We start from the raw sequence: 25,047 nt of genomic DNA on the forward strand, positions 1-25,047 counted from the left end.
CAGTTAGGTTGTCTTATTTGATCCTCTGTAGGATTTCCTTTTTCATCTAGAGTTTCTCCTGTGACCTATGGGCAATGGTCAAGTTAGGCATCCTTAAGGGGTATGACATTTAAACTTTGCCATTTGCAGTAAAAAAAAAAATGTACAGTGTGATCCGATGTATAATGTGTAACAGAAGCTAAAATTAGACTCAGAAAACACTGTTAAATGTGATAGATGCATTTACAGTTTCATTGAGTGTGTATTTTGCTCTATTAAGAAATGCTGAGTGCTTCCTTGGGCTCCGACCTCCCAGGGCAGTCCCAGGCTTCTGGTGATGGTCTGTCTTTGCCACCTGCAGTGGCGTTGAGAAGCAGAGCAAGTTGCAGCTTCAAAGTAATGGATGGAGCCCTAAAATGAATAAAAACAGATGCAAATAGGACTAGGTGTTTACCAGAAATGAGAGAGCAGAGATGGTGCTTATCACCTACACTCGCCTTGAATTTTGTTTGAAATTTGGTTCAACTGTGTGACTGCTCAACCCTGCGAGTGCCTGTTGACATGGAAGTCCATTTAGGATTGAAGGTGTTGGCTGTAGAATTTGAAAAAAAAAAAAGGCACATGAGCCCTGTCATCCTAAGATATTAAGCTTAAGTATCTTTGCGATGTTTTTGTAAATGGTGGATCATCTAGTAGCCACAGTGTGGTAGCGACCTGGACCTGGACTTGGATGTGAACTTAGAGTGGAATATCTCTCATGTCTCTGCGGTGTGAGAAGTGGGAACTGCTTTACCCAAGTTTTACAGGGTATCACCCTCTGATGTCAGATGAGATGAACACAGTTCTGCCTCTGCTGCTAATGCCTGAAACCTTCCAAAAATAGAATCAGTTAAGAGTTCTTTGGGGTTTGTCTCCAGAAGTATTGAAGGAGCTGGGCATGGTGGGATTCACCAGTAACCTTAGTATTTGGGAAGATTGAGACAAGAGGATCTCAGGTCCAAGGCTAGCCTCAGCAACTTAGTGAGACCCTCCCTATTTCAAAATAAATGGGGTATGCCGGGTGTGGTGGCACATGCTTGTGATCCTCGGGCTTGGGAGGCGGGGACAGAAGGATCGTGCAGGTTTGAAGCCAGCCGCGCTGGCTTAAGAGACCCCTGTTTCCAAAAATTAAAAAAAAGTATAAAATAGGTCTGGGAGTGTAGCCCAGAGGTAGAAGGGCTTCCAGGAACCCCAGTACTACCAAAATAAATAAATAAATAAATAAATAAATAAATAAATAAATAAATAGGGTATGGGAACATATCTTGGAGGTAGAGTACCCCCGAGTTCTGTCTCCATCACCACATACTCAAAAAAAAAAACAAAAAAAAAAAAAAAACCAAAAAGTAGCCAGAGATCATACCAGAAAATCTTTGGCAGTTACTGGAAATAGAGTATAACTAAGAACATTTAGAACTCTGGTCTGCGGGTTGGTATAATCTCATGTATGAGTGGGATTGCAGTGATTACAAATTGAAATTAAGTATTGTCATCTATACACTCTGGTAGGAAGCTAAGGAAAACAGATGCTTAGCCCAGAAAAGTGTTTCTCTGTGGATTTCCTGTGAAGTCAGTGACTTGGGTTTGAAGTTTGAAGCATAAATAAGGTTTTCTTTCTTTCTTTTTTTTTTTTTTTGGTGGTACTGCGGTTCCTGGAAGCCCTTCTATCTCCGGGCTACACTCCCAGACCTATTTTTACATTTTTATTTGGAAACAGGGTCTCCTAAGCCAGCGCACGTGGCTAGCTTCGAACCTGCGCGATCCTCCTGTCTCTGCCTCCCAAGCGCAGGGATTACAAGCGTGCGCCACCACGCCCGGCATAAATAAGGTTTTCTTAAAAAAAAAAAAAAGAAATGCTGACACCTGTAATTAGAGTAACTTGGTAGGCTAAGATAGGAGGATCGCAGGTTCAAGGCCAGCCTTTAGAACTTAGTGAGACCCTTATCAAAATAAAAAGGGCTAGGCTTGGGGTATAGCTCAGAGGTAGAACACCCCCACGTTCAATCCTCAGTACCAAACAAAACAAAACAAAAAACGAGTGTGTGTCATGTGTCTTCCTGATCCAGTAGTGGGCCATAGTTTGAGTCGATAGAACTTCTTAACAATCACTGCTATTGCAGATCTTGAGAAAGCTCGATCAGAGGATCTGCAATGACATAGATCACCCGTGAAGAATGTCTAACATTCCTTTCTTCATAAAATTATTTTAGGATTATTTGGATTAATATGTATAATTGAAATTTTATGTATAAACATTATAACTAAAACTGATGGGCAGTGGCTTGTGAGAGACTCAGACAGCAAAGATTTTTTTACCAAGGATAAAGTTATTGGGCCAAACATTAAGTTCAAACTGACCTTAGTTAGAGCCACTGTATAAGATTAAGTTTGAGTCAGCTTTGTGAAGTGAGACAAAACATATTATGATTATTTAAATGTCTGGCACCCTTGCCCTAAACTCTATAGAAAATAATAACTTTTTCCCGCCCTTGGCGATCCTGCTTGCATGACTTTGCCTTGGCTTTTCTGCCAACAAAAAAGGTATAAAAACTATAACAAATCCTGAATAAAATGGAGAAAGATGGAGAAAGATTGATCTCGTGTGGCATTCTTCTCTCATTGGCCTCGATTTTCCCCTCATCAACACACGAACCCCGACTCTGCTAGGGCTGGACCCTGGCAAATCGCCAAGTTTTAGGAAGTCTGAGGATGTTAATTCTGAGATGTCTTTGGTGATGTTCTATAGGCAGCTTGTTGTTTTCCTCCTGTTTTATGGCTGAAGGAACTTGAAGTCCAAGTCGGTTAGGATTTGCTTGCAGGCACACAGCTCTGCTCTGTTTGCACTAGCACACCTATCATTCTGGGACTCAGGCAGCAGCCAGCTGAGTCACAAGGCCTCTGTAATTTTTTGAGCATAGCAATTATGCTCCTGGGTGTCTTCACGGTAATGAATGAACTATACCCGCTTTCTCTTCCCCAAGTGGCTCTCCAGGTATGTTCTCTATCTATTATTTTAGGATTCCCCATTATCAGCCACAGAGAAGACTGATAACACAGCAGTCTGTGTCTCCTCTTCTAGGGCCAGTGCTCAGCTGTTGTGACCACAAACCCCAAAGACAGAGTAGGCTGAGTAAGAAGCAACTTAGATGCATTTGTAGACATTAAATAGACATTAAAAGAAAGCCTAAATGCACATTTGCTGTAAGGAGATTGCAGCCTCAGCTTCTGACAGTTGTATTTATCTTGGTATAGTTGTTTTCTTTCCCCCCACTTGTAAGCAGTAGTAATTTTCATGTACCCAAATCTGACATTTTTGCTTTCATGGTTTCTGTTGTGAAGGAATTAAAGCACCTTATGGCTGAATAATTAACATCAGCTTCCAAGTTCTCAAAACTATTCATGGTATTAGTCATCTCAGGCTGTCGGTAGCCTGGGGAGCTTAACCAACAGAAGTTTGTATTCTCACCATTCTAGAGACTGGAAGTCTAAGACCAAAAGCTTCGCTGGCTGGTGAGGGCTCTCTCTTTGGGCTGTAGACACACCCTTGTTCCTGTGTTCTTATAGGGTAGAGAAAGCAGATGAGCAACTCTCTGGTGTCCCTTCCTATATGAGTACTAACCCCATTGGGCCAGGTCCCCCTTATTTAACTAATTTGACCCTAACCACCTACGAAAAGCCCCATCTCCAAATACCATCATATTGGGGATGAAGGACACATTATAGAGCTTTTGAGGGATGAAATTCAGTCTATAAAACATTGCTAAGGTTTTAGTGGGGTTTGAGTATTGGAGGAAGGATGCAAAGGAATTGTATTTATCAAGAATTGACACTTCTATTTAAGTGAATGGATAATTTCATATCCTATAATTCTTTTTAACATTTAGTAGTATTTATATTCTTCTTAATAATTCAAGTATGTGGGAGAGAGTTTATAATTAAAATGTACCTGAGAATAAAATACCTTGAAGAGATTATTATTATTATTATTTTATTATTTTTTTTTTGCGGGTCTGGAGATGGAACCCAGGGGCATTTTACCTCCAAGTTACACCCCCTGCCCTATTTTTTATTCTTTATTTTGAAACCGAGTCTCACTGAGTTGCAGAGGGCCTCACTAAGTAGCTGAGGCTGTCGGCGAACTGCGATCCTCCAGTCTCAGCCTCCCGAATGCTGGGATTACAAGCGTGCGCCACCACGCCCGGCTTGAAGAGATTATTTTTAAAGAAATTGTTTCCAACACATATTCTATGAATTTTAATTCTATGAATATGAATTCTAATGAATTTTAAACAGCCCACTACTATTTTTGAAATTTTATTATGATGGACACAATGCAAATAATCCTTTGTTTATACATGAAATTATCTCTCTCAATGTAAATTTTCTCTCTGGGTAGGGGAGGGAGCCACACAATGAATGCTGTGTGCATTTGTGTTCGTGTCACTCTGAACCTCACTATGATGTATAATTACAATGCACCAATAAAAAGGACAATAATGAATTTCGGCATTTGTAAGGAAAATTTTAAGTGTAGTTCATATCAGAGTAACTATATACTGACATGGACGTTAACATTTCAGTTTTGAGATTCTTCGAATATTGAAAACAATAAAAATCATCTTCAAAGATTTATCATCTTTATACAATATGTAAAAGTTACTGTCATTGACAAAAATGCCTATTTTAGGAAATAATAGCATGTTAAAGACATTCTGCATGACTTTTATATATTAAAATTGTTACTGCTCTGCAGAGGAGAAACGTAATTCTTCATTATGAAACTGGAAGGATCCAGGTGTTTGTCTACAAGAAATGTTATAGAGGACTACTCCAATAGCTCTTACAAAAGAAATAACAATTCAGATAAATAAAAAAAGAAAAATGAGAAGAAAAATTGAGAATATGAAATTTTTATAAATCTCCCCTTTTTTTTTGTTGGCATCCTACTTCTGAGCTACATCCTCAGCCCTATTTTTTTTTTTTAACAAAAGACAGTCTTTTTATTGATTCATGTATTTGCAATTGATAATTAGTATTAAACGTTTTCTACAAATTAGCATGGTATTAATGTAAACAATGCAGTTAATGCTCTATACTAAATAAAACTCCGCACGTATTTAACACCTAGTATATAGCACACATATTTTCTTAGAAAAAGTGCTTTAAAAGTACGTTTGGATTGTAAGCCTGGTTAACCAAGACTTATTCACTACCACCAGTGAAGTATGTCATATTTGAGGAAATAAAAAAGGTTAAATGTTGTCTTGAGAGATGGATATTAGATTTTCCAGCAGTGGTAGATAAATAACAAACCATCCATTGCCTCTGCTCAGCCCTATTTTTTATTCTTTATCTTCGATAACAGAGTCTTAGTTGTGGAGGACTTCACTAAGTAGCTGAGGCTGGCCGCGAACTTGTGATCCTTCTGTCTCAGCCTCCCAAGTACTGCGATTACCAGTGTGCACCATCATGCCTGGCTACATAAATCCCTTTTTGTTTGAATGTTCTTGGTATGCTTTTTTGTTGTTGTTTATATTTATTTAGTATTTTTTGTACTGCTGAGGATCAAACCCAGGGCTTTGTGCATGCTAGGCAAGCACTCTATTACTGAGCTACAGCCTTTTTTTTTTTTTTTTTAAATTAAGTCTCTGTATATACCCAACCCAAATTTTAATCATTTTTCCTGCTATGGGTAAGCTGTTGATTAAAAAGGCTTTTTGCTATTTTTGGTGTTTGTTTCTAGGTTTAAAGAGGTGTACTGTTCCACCATTAAGGGGTATTCATACATTTCTATAGGGGCTTTCGTATAGTAAGTGCTGTGCACCTGGATGAACTATTCTGTTTCTCTATAGTATCTTTGTATACTTTTCTCACATGTATGTTTTGGCTGTGTTATTCTATTTCAGTGTTTATCAGCTGAAGAGATATTTTCCCTCCACGGCTTTTCCAATGCTACCCAGATAACGAGCTCCAACTTCTCTGTCATCTGCCCAGCAGTCTTGCAGCAGCTGAACTTCCACCCCTGTGAGGATCAGCAGAAGCTCAAGAAGAAGCCAAGTCTCTCAGAAGGTATACCTGCAACTTTTTCTTTCACTTTATGAAAAATCTACAAGCCAGTAGAAAATGAAGTTCATATACCTTCTTTTATGCTTTATTGGTTGCAGTTAATCTACACAGAAACTTTAGGTAAAGACTTATATTTTGAAAATAGCTAGAATACATACATAATGCTCCTCTATTAGTGGACTCAAAATTATACTTAATGCCACTGAAAACATAAATGAAACTCAATTCTTGATTTGAAACAATACATATTTATGCTGTATATATAAGACTGCACATTAAGTATTTGGTTTATAAATTACAAATGACCCATTAATTTCCATCACTTTTTGTTTATCATGTTATTTTAAAAGGTGTTAGTTTATCAGCAATTGTCAGTTAAGGCATAAGGGAATTAGCATGCTTCTTTAGATTAAATCTTAAAGGACCCAGTTATTACTCTAGTAACGTTCATAGATGAAAGAAAATTTCAGCCATGATCTTAAGGGTCTATAATAGTCATGAATAAATGCCATGAATACTGCGTTTAAAAAAATAATCTGGGGTGGGGCATTCACTCGAACCACCTCCCCCATGCCATTCAAGAATAGCATGGGGCTGTAACTATCTTCTGTATTTCTATCTTTTTAATAACTTTCTTTAAATCTTAAAAAAAATCTGCTGTGAAGAAATTTTAAAATATAAGAAAACTAATCATGCTTAATGAACAGTTCATTTACTTTTATGTGTGGAAGAGTACTTTTAGCAATTAAATAAACAAGTTGTTCAATGGTTCTTCTTCCGATTTACACGAAATTATTGATATCCCAAAATCTTTAGCTTGCTCCACATGGGTAATTTAATTTTAACTCAATAAATGTTTATGGAACACCACTATTCTGTGCATTGAGGATTCAGTGGTGGATAAGAAGAAAACTCCCTGTTCTATTATGACAGAGTATAGTTGAGAATACTCATTTACATGAGTAAATAATAAATAACACAGTTTCAGAGCGATGCATGCTCTGAAGAAAACAAAGTAGAGAAGGTTGTGGTGGGTGGTGGGGTTTCTGAGAGGTGAAGGGTTGAGGTTGCACCTGAGCAAAGGCCAGGGTGAGAACTTCTGCAGAGTATTTGTGGTTAAGGGGACAGACAGTAGAGCATGAGCGTGGGCTTGGCATGAGCCAGGAGCAGCAGGAAGGCCTGTGCGTCTGCAGCGTGGTGAGTAGAAGAACTGTAGAAGGCCATGAGGTCCTGGGCGTAGCCTGAGGCCAGAGGGGGAAGGCCTGGTAAGATGTGTTGATTGGATTTATTCTGAATGTAGCAGGAAGCCACTCAACAGTCGCTTTTAAAAAGTTGGGCATGCCATGTTTTTATTTGAACCTGTAAAGAAGTCTTGTATCTGCCTCTGAAGAAGATAGTGTAATGGGGCAAGAGCAGAAGCAAGGACACTGGGCAGGAGGCTTTTGCTCAAGATGATGTGAACCCGGACCAACGTGGGGGAAGTAGGAGAGTGGAGAAGTGATCAGATTCCGGATGGAATTTGGAGATTGTGCAAAAGTGGTTTGCTTCTGGGTTGGATGTGGGAAAGAGGAAGATGAATCAAGTTTTGAGCCAGTGAAAGTAAATACATGGTTGTATCCCTTTCCAGGGATGAAATGTAGTTAGGAGCCGTTTATTGTAGGGAAAAGGTGGAGATGAGGATTGAGAGTATGTTTGCCATGGTCGCTCTGTGTCATTGATGTATACCCATGTGTGGAGATGCACCTATTTGAAGCCGAGGAGAGACTGAGAGGGGGGATGTGTCATCAAAGAGATGGCATTTAAAGTTACTGGTGTGAGCAAGCTAGTCTAACATGAGTATACATAAAGAATAACAAGACAGCAAAGCTAGAGAAGACAAGGGAAACACAACAAAGAAAGTGCCCATTTACCTTACTTTTGGATTATTCTGCGTATATACACTTCAATCTCCCTATATGTGAGTAACAACAATAGCAATGATAATACTAAAATAATAATTATAGGAGCCAATTTTGGCTATTCTTTATTATGTAATAGACACTGTTCCAAGTACTATGCATATATTAACTCACTTAATCGTCACATAACTATATGAGATAATCATTGCTCTTTCCAGTTTATAGGAATTTTAAAGTCATTTGCTCTTAGAAAGTTGCACCTTGTATGTACGTGGTAGAGCCAGATTCAACCCACATTGTCTTGGCTCCAGAAGTCATGCTTTCATTTATCTTCTGTATTTATTTATTTATTTTTAAATGTTTTTATTTTTATGTGGATCATATTGAAAATGGCATACATTCAGAGTGTGCTTGGTGCCCTCTCCTCTCACCCCCACTTCCCATTCCCCCCTTCCAACAATAAGTGTCCAGGTTGACCATGCTACATTCATACTTTTACACATAATCGAATGCAGCTCCTCCATTAATCAACCTCAGCCTTCTTCCTCTCCTACCCTTCCATTCTGGCTTTGTTGAGGTATCTTCTGTATTTATATATGCAAAGAACAGAAATTATCAAGCACAATTTATCAATATAATTAACAATTCTGTGAATAAAAGTAATTTTAATTCTGAAATAACAGTAATGTCTACTCACTAATTGTTCAAGCAAATATTTTTGCTAGCGTATATTTATATTTCTATAAGCCTGTTTAATATAGTTTGAACTTTACATTCAAATATAAACTCTGCCTCATTAAGGTGTATGACTACAATACACCAATAAAAATAAAAAATTAAAATTTGAAAATGTTTAAGTGTTTTAACATTTGGTAGTAGTATGGAATTGAAAAAGCATAGACTATGAAGTCAGTCCACGTGGGCTCAAGTCCCGGCTCTGTAAAGGGCACGTGACTTTAATCTCAATTTTTCCACTACAGTTTTCTCATCTAAAATAGTTTCTTTCAACTCTTTGCACTGTTGGTGGAATTGTAAATTAGTACAACCACTATGGAGATCAGTCTGGAGGTTCCTCAAAAACCTAGGAATGGAACCACCGTCTGATTCAAATATACCACTTGTTGGTATCTTTTCAAAAGGATTAAAGTCAGAATATCATAGTGATACATATATGTCATGTTGATACAAGCACAATTCACAGTAGCCAAATGATGAAACCAACCCTGGTGTTAGTCCACACATGAACGGAGAAAGAAGTTGTGGTTTATACACACTGGAATTTACTCAGCAATAAAGGACAAAATTATGTTATATGCAGGAAAATGGATGGAAATAGAAAATGTTGTGCTAAGTGAGATTAGCCAATCTCAGAAGTCAAGGGCTGTATGCTTTCTCTCATATGTGGAAGCCAGAGAGAAAATAGGAAACATAAGGGACCTTAAATAATGTGGGAAAGAGGCCTGTTGAGTAGTGGAAGGGGATTCAGGAGGGATTCAGAGATGAGAAGAGGAGGATTGATGAAGGAAACAGATCAAACGATATTATGGCAATATGTGAAGATATTTCTACCAATTTCACTAATGTATGTGGGGAGGGAGGAGGAGGAACAGGGAAAGAAATACACCAAAAGCTGTGTGCGTGTATGTTTTTTTACCCCATTGAATCTCACAATCATACATAATTGCAAAACACTAAAAAATTAAGTAGTTCCCTTCCCACAGGGCTGCTGTAAGGATTTAATATCATTATATTTGTAAAGTACTTAGAACATTATCTGGCACATAAATGCTACATTAGATCTGTTAAATAAAATATATTACTAGGACATAATCCTATATACAGGATGTCAGGCTTCAGGAAAAGAAAATCTTGCACTCTGATATTCATAAGTTCTTTAACCCCAACTGCCCAGGTTACTGTATTTCAGAAACCAAAAGATGAAGCCAGGCATGGTGGTGCATACTTTATCATGTCAGTACTTGGAAGGCTGAGACAGGATTGCAAATTTGAGGCCAGCCCCAGCAACTTAGTGAGGTTCTCAAGAGCTTAGACCCTGTTTCCAAATAAAAAATAAAATGGGACAGGGGGTGTAGCTCAGAGATTGAAGGTCCTTATCTCAGAGATAGAATGTCCTTGGCCCCAGCAACACACACACACACACACACACACACACACACACACACACACAAGGTGAGAATATAGAAGTTGGAAGCAGAAAGAGAATTCAAATGTCAGCACTGCAAAGTCATAAAGCAGAAAAGTGAGCCATTTTAAGTTACAAGACCAGAAAGTTACCAAATATTTGGACAGAGGACCCATTAGAAAGGGTAGTGTCTAGTATAACTAACCTGGTAGTATGCTTCCTTTTTGATGTGATAATCTTACTTGTTTTACTTTGAGGTAGCTGCATCATCTTCAGCAACTTACTTGTTAATGTCCCCATGCCTTTGTTGTCTCACAGGTGAAATGCATTTCATAATAGCGCCTTTCTTATAGAACTGTCAGAGTGCCAAGCAAAAGCCTGGCACAGATGAAGATGACATCTCTGATCATCTTACATGTGCATCGATAGATCGTTTACTCCATTTGCTGGTCTTTGGGCAATGCTGTTTCCCACAAAGACATATTTTTAAAATTATTCAGTACACGGGATTCTTTATACAACTGTTCACTTAATAGAAAGTCAAGTCTGAGTTCAACCAAGAGAATAAAAATCAGAATAAAAGCAACAGGCGGGGCGTGGTGGCACACACTCGTAATCCCCATGCCTGGGAGGTGGAGACAGGTTCAAAGCCAGCCTCGCTGGCTTAAGAGACCCTGTTTCCAAATAAAAATATAAAATAGGTCTGGGAGTGTAGCCTGGAGGTAGAAGGGTTTCCAGAAACCCCAGTACCACCAAAAAAAGAAAAAAAGCAATTCAGGGGGGTCGTAATACAAGAATTTTCTGAACACATTTATGTTGACTTTTCAGAGGGCAGATAAAATAGGCTCGTTTTTCTCAAAGATCTCAGTTTGTGATTTTTTAAAAATTTTTTTTTCATATTTATTTTTAATTGGTGCACTGTATTCATACATCATAGTGGGATACATACTTTTGTAGACATACATGCACACATTGCCCAGTCAGCCCCCACCCAATCCCCACCCCGTTCTCTCCCTATCCCCCCCTCCTATGCTTGGCTTAGTAGTTGACATCTAGTATTATAGCAATTTATCCAAAATTAAAAATGATAATCTCACATAACAGTTTCATTTGTCTGATACCAAGCTTTTGATGACTTAAAGATAACATTTCAATATTTCTTTTTGCTTTCTTTCTTACCAGAGAATCTATTTTTTTCTATTTTTTAGGTGAAACTATCATATATTTATATATTTATTTTTCAGAAAAAAAATTTATCCTAATATGTAATATGGACTCTAGGTACCCAAAACGATCTTGAAGAAGAACAAAGCTAGCAGATATATATTTTCTGATTTCAAACCATATAAAGCTACAATAATTGAAACAGTGTAGTACTATTCTAAAGGCAGATATATAAACCACTGGAGTTAAATAAAAGCCTAGAGATCAATTCTTACATATATTGTCAAATTATTTTTGACAAGGTTTCCACGAACATTTGGTGGAGGAAATACTAATCTTTTAACTAAATATTGTTGAAAAATAATAATTACATGAAAAAGAATAAAATTGGACCCTTACCTAACACCATATACAAACATTAACTCAAAATAGATAAAAGACCTAAATATAAATCTTAAGACTATAAACTTTTAGGAGAAAATCTGGGTCATAAAACCTCACAACAATGAAATTGGCAGTGATTTCTTGGTTATGATTTCAATGGCACAGGCAACAGAAGAGTATACAAACTCCCTAAAAAATAAAAAACATATTGTATATCCAAAGACAATGTAAACAGAGTTAACAGTTACTAATAGAATTGGATAAAATATTTCCAAATGCTATATCTGAAGGTATATTAATATTCCAACTAGAAATCCTAAAAATTAACAACAATAAAGGCAAACAATACCCTTTAGAGATAGGTAACAGACTAACATAAATAATGAATCTCCACAGATAACCAATCTTAGTTGTCTGTTGGATGGAAAATCTTGTTTCTCTAGTTCTGATGTGTGTTACCCATTTCTTCTTTGTAGTTAATCTCTTTGAGTATTTTCTCTAGTGCTGGTTTTGAAAACATAAATTCCTTCAGTTTCTGTTTGTCATGGAAGCTTCTTATTTCTCCATCTAATTTGATAGAAAGTTTTGCTGGGTAGGAAATTTTTGGCTGGAAGTTGTTTTCTTTCAAAATTGGGAATATGTTACTCCAAGCCCTTCTGGCTCTCATAACTTGGTTTGGGAAGTCTGGAGTGATTCTAATTGGTTTGCCTCTGAATGTCACTTGGCCCTTTGCTTTTGTTGCCTTTAAGATTCTCTGCTTGGCTTCCACACTGGTCATTTTGACAATTATGTGGCGTGGGGATCCTCTTCTCCGATCCTGTCTAAAGGGAGTTCTATAAGTTTCCTGGACCTGCGTATCGACCTCTTGCTCTATGTCTGGAAAATTTTCTGCTATTACTTCCTTGAAGAGACTGTTGATCCCTTTGGTTTCACTTTCTTTTCCCTCCTCTATTCCAATTATTCTTAGGTTAGCTCTCTTAAAATGGGCCCATATTTCTTCAATATCAGATTCCTGCTGTCGGATATTTTTTCCTAGATTAGAAACTATGCGTTCATTTTTGGAATGATCATCTTCTAAGAGCGAGATTCTGTTCTCCATGTGTTCTAATCGGTTGTTTGTGCTTTGAATTGAGGCCTTTACTTCATTAATTGCATCCTTTATCTCTTTTTGGCTCTCTCTGAGTTCTTTTCGAAGCACCTCTATTATTTCTACAGTTATTTTCCTGATTTGATCTTCTAGAAATCTCTGATTTTCTGTTTTATCGGGTTCTGATGTTGTGGGGTTGTGAGCATTCATTGCTCCAGTATTATTCCTCTTTCCCATGATTTCGGAAGTTTGTGCCTTCTCTGGGTTCTACCCTTGGGTCACTATGACTTCACTTAAGGTGCTCTGGATCTCGAGTCTGTTGTATCTCAGACCCCACTACTCCTTTACTGGGTTGTATCACAGAGTCTCCGACCCAGAGAGTCGATAGAGGCTGCTTTAGACCGTGGGGGGTGCCAGGTTGCACGTTCTCCTATGGTGTGATATCACTGCCACAGCCCCTCTCCCACTGGGTCAAGTCCTAGTGAGTACAGTACTGGGATTTCTCCGCTGTGGCCCGCAATTTGACTCACTGTTCTTGAGTACGCAGATGTAGCTGTAGTGAATTCGGTGCTGCTGCCGCCGGTGGCAATATGGCGCCGCTGCCACGCCCTCGGCTGTTGGGCTGGCGTTTTTTTTTTTTTTTTCTTGGTTTTGATTTCCACTCTGAATCCCTGCAGCGTGTGCTGAGCTCAGACACTGGGAGCTTTAGATGTCCTCTGCGCCGAGAAATCCCTCCTGGCTGTTCCGCAGCGGCTCCCCTCGGCTTGCTGTGGCCGTCCCGTGAATTCGCCGGCAGTATGACGCTGCTGCCGCGTCTGCCGCGTCCTCGGGCGTGAGGATCTCCTCTGTGGCTCTGTTCTCAGTCCGCTTTCTCTCTGGAGCCTGGTGATTTTTTTTGTTTCTCTGGTGATGTTGTTTTCTGGCTTTGAAAGGCGCTGATTTTGTGGTAATGGATATTTGTTGTTAGCGGGGCTCTTAAGCCCCGCTTTTCTCGGTCGCCGTCTTCCCGGAAGTCTCAGTTTGTGATTTTGTGAGGTTGACTTTCAGTATAAAATCATATTGATGAATACAATAGTATATTAATTGTATTTCAGTAATAATTTAATAGTTTGAAATTGCTTCATTTTTGTGATGAGTTCCCAGAATACTGTTTAATTCAGATAACAGATAAGAATAGTAGAATTTTACTTGACGTGTTACTGAAGATCATTCTGTCCTTATGCTGTAATACCACCGGTAATCTAAGTCTCCTCTCCAGAGAGGGCAAATGACTTCTGGTAGCTGTAGTATCTGTGGGGTAGGAGAGCCCAGGGCTGAACTAAAATTTATAGTATAGTCTCTATTTTCTATGTTTTTTTGGAAATAATAACAACCTTTATTGAAAAACTTGCTATGTTGCAGGAACAGGATTAATTTATTCTTGTAAAAGCACTATGAGATAGGAGCTATTTTGACTCGCATTTTCAATAAGAAAAGAAAAAAAAAAGGCTTAGTGAAGAAAAAAAAAAAAAAACAGTTGGTGATGCCATGTAGGGAAGAACTGGGTTTCAAATACAAATTTACAGGCTCCAGAGTTTGCACTGTTAACCACCATTCTGTGCAGCTACTCATTTGCCTGGGGTCAGGTAGAATAAGAGTCTGGACTGTTTATGGATCTGCAAAATGAGGATAATAATAGAATCATGTGTCCTAACCTGCAAACTAGGGATAATAACAGTATCTATCTTACAGAGTTTTTATAAGTTAACATAAGTGAAGTTCTTCAATCATATAATGGACATTTGATAAATGCTAGCTATTGCTATTATTATTGTAAATCTATCGAAATCTTTCAGCGTTCACATAGACATAGAAGGGAATCTTCTCTGAAACTCATCATTAGAGTGAGTCTATGGTGTATTGGCGAGGCCCAAAGGAAGTTTTTATATCAATTCGCTCTCTGGTGTCCCAGTTGAGTAGAAAACTGGATTAAAAACTGTACTAACAATACAATAAGGAGAATCTATGTGATGTGTGTAGGGTGTGATGACTTAATTTTCAGTTTCCCAAATTGTTCTTTTTTTAAAAAAAGAATTAGGTGCATTGCAATATTACATCACATTGGCATACAGAGTGTTAGAAAAAATACATGGACATACTCTTGTTGCCTTCCCCACTGGGTTCTTCCCCATCCCCCACAAGTCTTTGACATTGGAATTGGCTATTTTGTATACATTCATAGCATTATTTCTATTATTGAATTGTTTATGACTTGATTTCCCTCCCCCTTCCCTAGTCACCCTCCATCACTCCCCTGGAGTCTCTGCTCATCTATCTTATGTTGTCCTTGTTGCCAAATATCTCTCAGGCTTCCACAGATAAGAGAGAACATACATCTACTTGTTCTTTGGGCCTGGGTGTACTCAATTAGGATAATATTAAAAAACTAAATATAATTGCTTGCATCTTATCAGACTAAATTGGTTTGAAAGTAGAAAACAACATGAAAATCCCGAAAAAACACACAAATATAGGGAGATTGATGCTACATTACTAAATGAAGACTGAATCAAAGAAGAAATAGGAGAGAAATAAAAAAAATCCTAGAATCAAATGAAAATAAAAATACAATATATAAAAAATCTATGGGACACCTTGAAGGCAGTGATAGGAAGAACATTCATAGCATTAAATGTCCATAGAAGAAAACAGAAAGACTCAAATAATCTACTGATGCACCTCAAAGCCCCAGAACAACAGGAACAAGCTAACCCCAACACTAGCAGAAGGCAGAAAATAATAATGATCAGAGCAAAAATTAATGAAATAATAAACAAAAAACTCAGAAGATCAACAAAACAAAAAGCTGGTTTTTTGAAAAGATTAATAAGATTGACAAACCCTTAGCCAACCTAACAAAAAGAGAGAACAGATCCAAATCTCAAGGATAAGAGATGAAAATGGAGATATCACCACAGATTATGTGGAAACAGAAACCTTATTACAAAGTATTTTGAAACTTTATATTCCAATTAAATAGAAAACCCAGAGGAAACTGACAAATTCCTAGACATCTGCAGCTTACACAAACGGACCAAGAGGACAGAGAAAACCTAAACAAATCAATAGGAATCAAATAAATCAAAACAACAATAAAGGGAAGAGGAGTCAAAGAAGGAGTCCAGGCCCAGATGGATTCCCAGCTGAATTCTATAAGACCTTCAAAGAAGAACTAACTCCAATGCTTTCAAAGTATTTTGTGAAATAGAAAAAAAAGGAACACTATCAAATCATTCTATGAAGCCGACATCACCTTAATCCTCAAACCAAATAAAGATACCACAAAAAAAAGAAAGGTACAGTCCGATATCAGTGATGAACATAGATGCAAAATATCTCAACAAAATATTAGCAATTTGCATTCAAAGCTACATCAAGAAAATAGTTCACCATGTCCAAGTAGGCTTCATCCCAGGCATACAAGGCTGGGTCAATATTAGCAAATTAATAAATATAAATAATCACATCAATAGAGTTAAGGATTAAAAACAACATGATTATATCAATAGATGTAGAAAAAGCATTTGACAAAGTACAACACCCTTTCATGATAAAAAAAAAATTCTAAGGAAATTAGGAATAGAAGGAAATGTACCTCAACATTGTGAAGACTCTATACAACAAAACCCGAATGGTTCTGATAAATGTGCACAAAAGCAAGGGTCTTAGGAAGATAGAATGAGCACATGAATTGACTTTTTAAATATAATTTTATTGGTGCACTGCAATTATACATCATAACAAGGTGCACACAGCATCTGGTGTGCTTCCCTCCAGATCTCACTCCGCTCCCTCCTCCTCTATGGACATACTATTGAGAATAACACTGATAACTTCACATGTGAACATAGCATTATTTGAATTGTTTTCCTTCACTAAGTCCCCCTTTTTTTCTTCCTTCCTCCCTTCCAAATTGCCTTCCATTATTCTGCTGGTCTCTCTCCTCATTTATCTGAGGTCCCTTATGTTTCTAAAATTTTCTCTAGCTTCAACATAAGAGAGAAAACATGCAACCCTTCACTTTTTTTTTGACTGGCTAATCTCCCTTAGTATAATATTAGCTAGTTCCATTCATTTTCTTGCAAGTGACATAACTGTGTTCTTTATAGCTGAGTAAAATTATATTGTGTGTTTATACCACACTTTTGCAATCCATTCATCTGTTGAGGGACATCTAGGCTGATTCCAAAGTCAGAACACTATAGTGATACATGCATATCCATGAATTGATTTTTTTTTGACAGTGTTCTGGGCTGTCCCATGAAATAGGGCATTCATCAATTCATTAGCAAAGATATGTGCTATTTCATGGACAATGTTCTGGGCACCAAGGATGAATTAAACACAGCCATTCTCTTGAGAATCTCACTGTTTGTACAATATAGACACATGTATATATGACAACATTTCTTTAGCACACAGAGTATGTTAATTGAATTAGCTTCAAACAAATATATGGGAGTCTTGTTGAGCAGAGGTCTGCTGCTCATGGAAGGAAGAAGACTTCACAGAGGAGATGCTAAGTTGGCTTGGAGCGCTGCATGTGAGTTTCTCAGGCAGTGAAAGTAGAAAGGAGTTTCCCACGGAGAACCATGGATAACGCTGCGTTTGGAAAACATTGTGTCTGGGCAAAGATCATTTTGAGAAGAGGGTAAATAATGCTGGAGAGGTTGAGTCAGTTTATAAAGGGCAGTTTTGAAATAGGGGCATCATTTTTGTGTTTTTGTATAATAACCTGAAGGTCATGTTCACTAGAGGGAGGGAACCAGAGAGAAAGCTGTCATACTGCAGTGGGTGAGGGAGTGAGAAATGACCAGGGCTGGACTCCCGCAGGCATGAGGAGGGAGAAGCTAGAGGTGAGAGATATCTGAAGCGGAATTGATAGGGCTTGGTCACCAATTGTCTGTGGAATTGACTAGTGGAGAGTGAGAAATTGGAATTGATCCTGGTGTTTCTGCTATTTATGTAGGCACTGAATGAGTTTTTGGAGCTGGATTTCTCGGTGGAAGCTGATGAGTTTGAGTATGTGACATTGCCTTTATTTGGCATGTAAACATTTCTTTACTTTTTTATTTTAGTGTTTTACATGCACATGTCTTGTATACTCAATAAGATGAGTATCTGTGAATGAATGAATATGTGTAGGCTAGTGATGGTATTGAAGGCTTTTGTATTGAGGGAAAATATGGGTGGATATATCATGGAGGAAAGCCTGAGCAGAGTGGGCAGTATTGTCTTAAGTGATAAGGTGGTAAGTGGGAATGAGGTGGACTGTGGCGTGACTTTGTAGGACAGGGCCAGGATCTGGAAGTGATAGGCCAGTGTCTGGAGTAGATAAAGCCATCACGGTCAGTGCCGTGATGATGCCTGGAGTTACATACAACCATTCACCATCTGTCCTTTTCATTTGGTACTTGGCATCATATATGTGCATGTATGTGCATTCATGGACACACGTGCACAGACATACATAAACACACAAATGCATGCCCGCACGCCCACATGTATGCATTCTCCAGATCCCCACACAGAAAATTGCAAGCTCCTTGTTGGCAGAAAACATGATTTAATCCACATCCTAGGTTCAATTAATATTTGCTTATTTTATTTGTAGATAGAATTGCTAAGATTAACAGCAAGTAATCTTGTATTCAGAGGTGTAAGTTGGGATAAAATTTGTACAGTTTTGATGAGTCCTTGGGCTTTTAAAAGGTTGGATGACTGTAATAAATAATATAAAATAAGTATTGAAGCACATTCTGGCCTAGGAGCCAGATTATCTGGGTTTGGAATCCAGCTTTCTATCATGTCACTGGGGCAGCTTATTTGAACTCCCTGTGCTCTGACTTATTCAACTCTATGAAGAAGTAATGATAGTGTGTCTCTCACAGGTCATTGTGAGGGTCAAATGAGCTAATACATGCTGCTTGCTTCCCACAGTGCTCAGCACATGACAAAGGCTAGCTCCCTGAGCACTAGGCATTGCTAGTGAATTCCTTTGATAGTACCAGTGAGAAAGGTGGCCCCACATTTAAGTGTTTTCTGGATATTTTAAAGAAGTAGCAATGCAGAGGCAGCTTTCTCACCTTTCATACTGAGCAGCATCCAGTGTGTGGGGCCACAGGCAAAGCCTTGTGTTACAAAGCCACTTCTATCTCCACCTGCGCTGATAAAGGTGGCTAACCCGCCTCTCTTACTTGCATTCCCATTTTGTCCTTAAACTACCCCTTTAGGATCAAGAGGGGGAAGTGAGATCCAAACACAAAAAATCACACATGCCATTAGCTGCAGAACTCAGGACAGCATCTGCTCATTTCACTCTAAGCACCATCTATTGAGCACCTATTAGGCAACAAGCCCTGGGTATCCAGAGAGGAAAGGTGTGCCACCTCCAGCTGTCCCCAGCATCTCATTCGAACCCAGCATTTTGCCTTGCTCTGGCCTGTGGAGGGGGGCACAGTCACTCTAACCGCCCGCTCTCATTTCCTGTGTGCTCCAGGCCCTAGGCTGATTCTAGGTCTTGGGCCCCAGCTGGGAGGCCGAGCTGCTGCTGTCTTCTCTGGGAGGTGCTCTCAAGAGTCTGCAGACAAAAGATTATGACAAGCTCAACGTCTGCAGCGATGGTCACCTTGACACCAGCCCACCCAGACTCATTTCTGCCACTGCCCTCCAGCCCTTATCCTTTTCCCTGAAACTCACACGGCTTCTGCCTTCCTACCAAAAGCTGAGTTTTTTTTTTTTACTTTATTTTTTTATTTTTTATTTTTTAATTTTTTAACAATTTTTTATTGAACATAAATAGTATACATTTACACTACATTTGGTGCCCTCTCCCCCCGCCCGCCCCCATTTTCCCTTCCCCCCTCCCACCAATGGTTGTCCAGGTTAACCATGTCTTATTCATAATTTTACACATGTTTAAGTGTAGACCCTTATTAATCAAGACCGGCCTTCCTCCTCTCCTATCTTACCATCCAAACTTAGCTAGTATTTCCCCTTCAATATCTGGAGTCCCTCTGGTATACATATGCATACCTATGTTCATAGCAGCACAATTTGTAATAGCCAAAATATGGAACCAACCCAGATCACCATCAACAGATGAATGGATAGCAAAACTGTGGGAAATACACACAATGGAATTCTATTCAGCCATAAAGAAGAACAAAATTATATCATTTGAAAGAAGATGGAAAGCCCTGGAGAACATTATGTTAAGTGAGATCAGCCAAGCACAGAAGAAGAAGATACATATGTTTCCTCTAATATGCCCAAACTAGGAAACACAAAAAGCTGAGTTTTAAAACAGGCCTCAAGCCACAGAGGAAACTAGGTGGCTGGGAGCCTGTGGACCTCGTGTTATTTATCATTGTTCTAGAATTTCCTCCAATTCCCTGCAATCTATAAAACTTTCTGATCTCGTAACGATGGTTTACGACAGATTAAGTCAGTATTTCTATTAATGTTTACTATGCTGTGTATATGTCTCGGTTTTCTGTGTAATTTTAATTGAGAATCTTTCTTTTCTTTTAAGCAGGTACCTGTTTCGAATTTTAAAGAAGAAATTTGTTTCAAGGGAGTGTACTCCAAGATTTCATTTGGGTCTTTGGCACTGATTAATTTTTACTTTTCCCTCTGACTCACAGTTTGGGGATATGGATTCCTGTCGGTGACAATTATTAATCTGGCATCACTCCTCGGATTGATTTTGACTCCCTTGATAAAGAAGTCTTATTTCCCCAAAATTCTGACCTATTTTGTGGGGCTGGCTATTGGGACTCTTTTTTCAAATGCAATTTTCCAGCTTATTCCAGAGGTAAGGATGCTGGCTATTTGTTTCTGTGAATACTTGTTTCTTCTAAATGCTCTATAGTCCTTGAACATTTTTAGCCTCCATAGTTCTCACAGCATTTTATGGTCTGGTTTAATGTGTTTTGGATAAGAGAAAGCTGAATCACAGCAAATGGAGAAGCTGGTCTTGGGTTATAGTAGATCTCAGTGTCAGAGACAAAATTAATATTCTAAGAGGCCAGTCACTAGAACGTGCTCAGACAGCTCTGGGACACCTCTCAGGGCCTTCATGCTTTATTCTGCCTTGCACTTGGCAAATTTAATGTTTCTGCACACTGTTTCATTATTTATTTATTTTTCTAAAGAGCATGCAATGTCAAATTCACTGAAGACATACACAAAATTCCCTCGCATATTCACTACAGCTATGAGGACTAGCGGATGAGTGAGCATGGTTGACAAACATTTTCCTCATTTTCCTGTTTTGTTTTGACTGAAGAAAAAAAATCAATCAAAGGCCAATCAATAAATAGCAAACTTATTTTTCTTTGATAAAATGTGTTGTTGATCTGATATTGACTATAGTGCACTACTCAATTAGTCAGCAAGTAATGGGTATGTTTTATTTCCAATATTTATTGTAGCCATGTAAGAAAAAAATAGAAGAAAAATAAGTGAGAGGAAGAGAGAGGGGATGTTGAAGAGGAGGGAAAGAGAAAAATCTTAGTGGGAGGGCACCACAAAAGTGAGCTGGAGAAATCTATGTACATGTGGACTGTGTCTCCCCACATATAATTGAGAGAGAGAGAGAGAGAGAGAGAGAGAGAGAGAGAGAGAGAGAGAGAGAGAGAGAGAGAAAGAAAGAGAAAGAGAAAGAAGAGAAGGGAAGAGAAGATTTCCGGAAGTACCTCCCTCATCGGTTTTAGACAGTAATACTTCCTTTAGTGTTCATGACTATGTATGTAAATGAAGGTATAATTTCTTAGAATCATGTGTTTTATTATTATTACAAATATGTATCAAAATATATCAAGAGTTTAGGAAAATACTTTTTTTTTTTTTTGGTGGTACTGGGGGTGGAACCCAGGGGCTTTCTACCTCCGGGCTCTACTCCCAAACCTATTTTATACTTTATTTGGAAACAGGGTCTCACTAAGTTGCTGAGAGCCTCACTAAGTAGCTGAGGCTGGCTTTAAATCTGCGGGATCCTCCTGTCTCAGCCTCCCAAGTTTGGGATTACAAGTGTGCACCACCACGCCCGGCAGGAAAATACTTTAAACCTGTGGTAGAGAAAAAAATTAAATCTTAGGGGATTAAATGACTTGGCATAACCATACAACTGGCTAGTAATACAGCTAGGACAACACAGGTTTTATGATTAAAAATAAATATTGTATATTTAAATAATACAACATTGTATGTTTATGTATTCATTATCTCACTTGCTTTGTGAGTCAGAGAAATTAAAATAAACAAACTGAGTTGGGGATGTAGCTCAGTGGTAGAATACCTATCTAGCATGCATGAATCCCTGGGTTTCACCCCCAGCACATGTGTACCATGCACACATGTGTTCACAAACACACACAAATTAAACTAATATTGTATGTGGACCGGATATTATGCATCCATTATTCAAGGTTTTATACTTTATTGAAAGTGTAGTAATATAAAGGATATCTCTTTGTAATGACACCTCAAATTTCCATAGTTTTTCTTTTATAAAAATTCTTTTCTTTTTTTTTACTTACATTTACAACCTCCATGTTAGCTACATAGTGTGGTATTTTTATACCATTTTTGCGCTGTAGAAATAGGCTCTAGGAGGTCTGTTAACATGAAGATATGATCCTGAGGTCTCCCCTGAGGCAGACAGACATATGTAGGACCAGGACCCTGACAACCTCTACTCTGATCCAGAAGTGTACAGTTGAATCTTTTCATACCTTCTTCCTATGTTTTATTTAAGTTGTGTTGTGTGTGTGTTAGGAATGTGTTGACTCCTTGTAACTATAGCTCCACCTCTAGCCTCTTTGTTTGTCTGGAAATGGATTGTCCCGTGTGTGTGTGTGTGTGTGTGTGTGTGTGTGTGTGTGTGTGTGTGTGTGACAGCAATCTTAAACCTTATTTTATTTTTATTCTTGGGCCCAGTCCTTGATTTTTAGGACTTATTAGGATTTTCTAGGTACAAGAAGATCCCTGGGGAAAATAGTAACCCAAATGGCCGGTCATATTTGCTTTAAAATCTTTACTCTGATATCATGGATGACAACTTTACTTTTACAGAAAGTGGGCAATAAATGTGTCCTTTATGTTCATTTCCTTGATCTAATATTATCTCTTAAAATATGAACTGGTACTGCTTCTTTACCGCTAAAAGTTTACTCTTTTAGGTCAATATAGTGATAGGCCTTATAGAATGGTAACTGTAAGAGCATCCGGAGGCTTTATATAATGGGATGTCTGGTTATAAGATTTTTATGCTCTTCCATATGGTTTGGTTACTCAAAATTTACAGTTGTTGTATTGTGATTTGGAGGGAAAATTTCCTATATTAGCTGGGCGTGAAGATGAACTTAGAACTTTGGTGAAAATTGTGTACTGAGAAATTATGTTTTCCAGAAATCAAAATTAAATTACTTGGTCTTACTTTACCTGGCTTGTTTCTCTCCCTTAGGCATTTGGATTTAATCCCAAAGTTGATAACTATGTTGAGAAGGCAGTTGCTGTATTTGGTGGATTTTACATACTTTTCTTTTTTGAAAGAACATTGAAGATGTTATTAAAGACATATGGTCAGGTAAATGGACTTTAAGATATTTGATATGTTCCCCTCTAAAATTCCTTGATATAGGCTGTACTTTTGTTCTTAGAATTATGTGAACAGTTCCAGTTATGTGCAGAGAATGAAAAAAGCCAATATATTGTCAAGTATAAGAAAAATACTTGACTCATATTATAGAATTTGGAACAAATTCTACCGTCAATTTAATGCTGAGTAACAGATGTGCATAATTTGTACTCCATTCATATTCATCAAACAGCAAAGTAAAGTATACATATCCTAATATGAAAAGCAGAAACAATAGAATCTAATAAATAGAATGCATTTAAAGAGGGAGAAGTTTTTTAAGCCTAAAAAGTGTACATTACATAGAGAATAGACATAAAATTTTCTTCTTTAAATGAAAAGCAGTAAACTATTTTCTTGTCTGTGTGAGCCATCTTTTTTCTTCTTCTTATGATCTCCTCATCCTTTTTTTTTTTTTTCCATGTAGAATGATCATACTCACTTTGGAAATGATGACTTTGGCTCTCAAGAAAAAGCGCATCAACCTAAAACATTGCCGTTACCTGCAATCAATGGTGTGACCTGCTATGCGAATCCCGCAGTCACAGAGCCTAATGGACACATACACTTTGACACTGTCAGTGTTGTCTCTCTCCAGGTAGGTGTATTATACTGATTCCACTTTTCTTTTACTATACTGTATGTTTTTTTTCACTATAAGGACTGTAGTGAATGCAATCAAGCTAGTATTTTGTACATTTATGAGTATCAGTCTTATTCCTGTAAATGTGAGGGATGTGGAATGTACATCTGTATTTTTACCCGACTTTTCCTGTAAATAAGAAAGAAATTGTGGATTTCCAGGTCTGGGGCATCATTATTTCATAAGATTAACTACATGAGAGTCTGGTAATTCGATTTATATATGTAGCAAAATGAATTCAGAGCATTTTTCTTATTTCAATTCTTCTAAGAACTTTCAAGATACCAAATAATCTTTTGCATGATTTTGAAACTACAAGAAGAAATATTTGTAAGCTATTACATTTCTGTTAATTCATTAACTTAGAATCTTTGTTTGTATCTTTTGAACAATACTGATATGTACTATTTCTTGAACAATTATATGCCAGGTAGTTAATTATTTAATTAACCATCAATTATTTTATCTCTTTTTTATATAACCGTTCAAGGTGGAGATTATTTCCTATGCATTAGAACAATTTCAGTTTCAAATTATGGTATTCAAATTTAAACTATGTACACAAAGGAGAATTTATAGCAAACATACTGAGATGTCTAATGGGAAAGCCTAGTTACAAGAAAAGCAAGAACCCAGGAGCTACTAGCACCATTAGGTTCACGCTCCTTCTCCATTTTGAATCTTTCCATCACTTTTTTCTTTAATTGTAGACCATCTCATTCTGGAAATGGGACATGTAGCTGCTAATTGTTCCTGAGATTTATGTCTTAGAATTTCAGGTACTAGAAGAAAATTGGCCTCTCCTATTCTGAAATTCAAAATTCTTTGCATGTGTCTCCCTGGTCCATGTTGAATTAGAGAAACACTTCTAGATTAATCTAAGTGCCTTAATAATTTGGCCCCTCGTTTGGCATCAAGTTAATATGGATGGAATAGATAAGCGGTTATTTAAAAGGGTGCTGG

The 25,047-nt window shown here is 37.9% G+C and overlaps 1 protein-coding gene across 1 annotated transcript in view; it reads left to right on the forward strand.

Annotated features, from left to right (window-relative positions):
• The window catches only part of SLC39A8 (solute carrier family 39 member 8), a gene marked incomplete at both ends in the record, with an annotated part of 81,222 nt that overhangs the window by 24,327 nt on the left and 31,848 nt on the right, over nt 1–25,047 (forward strand). Inside the window, 4 exons of the mRNA XM_080698062.1 lie at nt 5,925–6,087; nt 20,446–20,615; nt 23,268–23,390; nt 23,869–24,039. Of these exons, the coding sequence (XP_080554188.1) occupies nt 5,925–6,087; nt 20,446–20,615; nt 23,268–23,390; nt 23,869–24,039 (627 nt within the window). The remainder of the gene's footprint in view (nt 1–5,924; nt 6,088–20,445; nt 20,616–23,267; nt 23,391–23,868; nt 24,040–25,047) is intronic.

This window comes from Muscardinus avellanarius (genome assembly GCF_963383645.1).
Source record: "Muscardinus avellanarius genome assembly, chromosome: 6".
NCBI lineage: Eukaryota > Metazoa > Chordata > Mammalia > Rodentia > Gliridae > Muscardinus > Muscardinus avellanarius.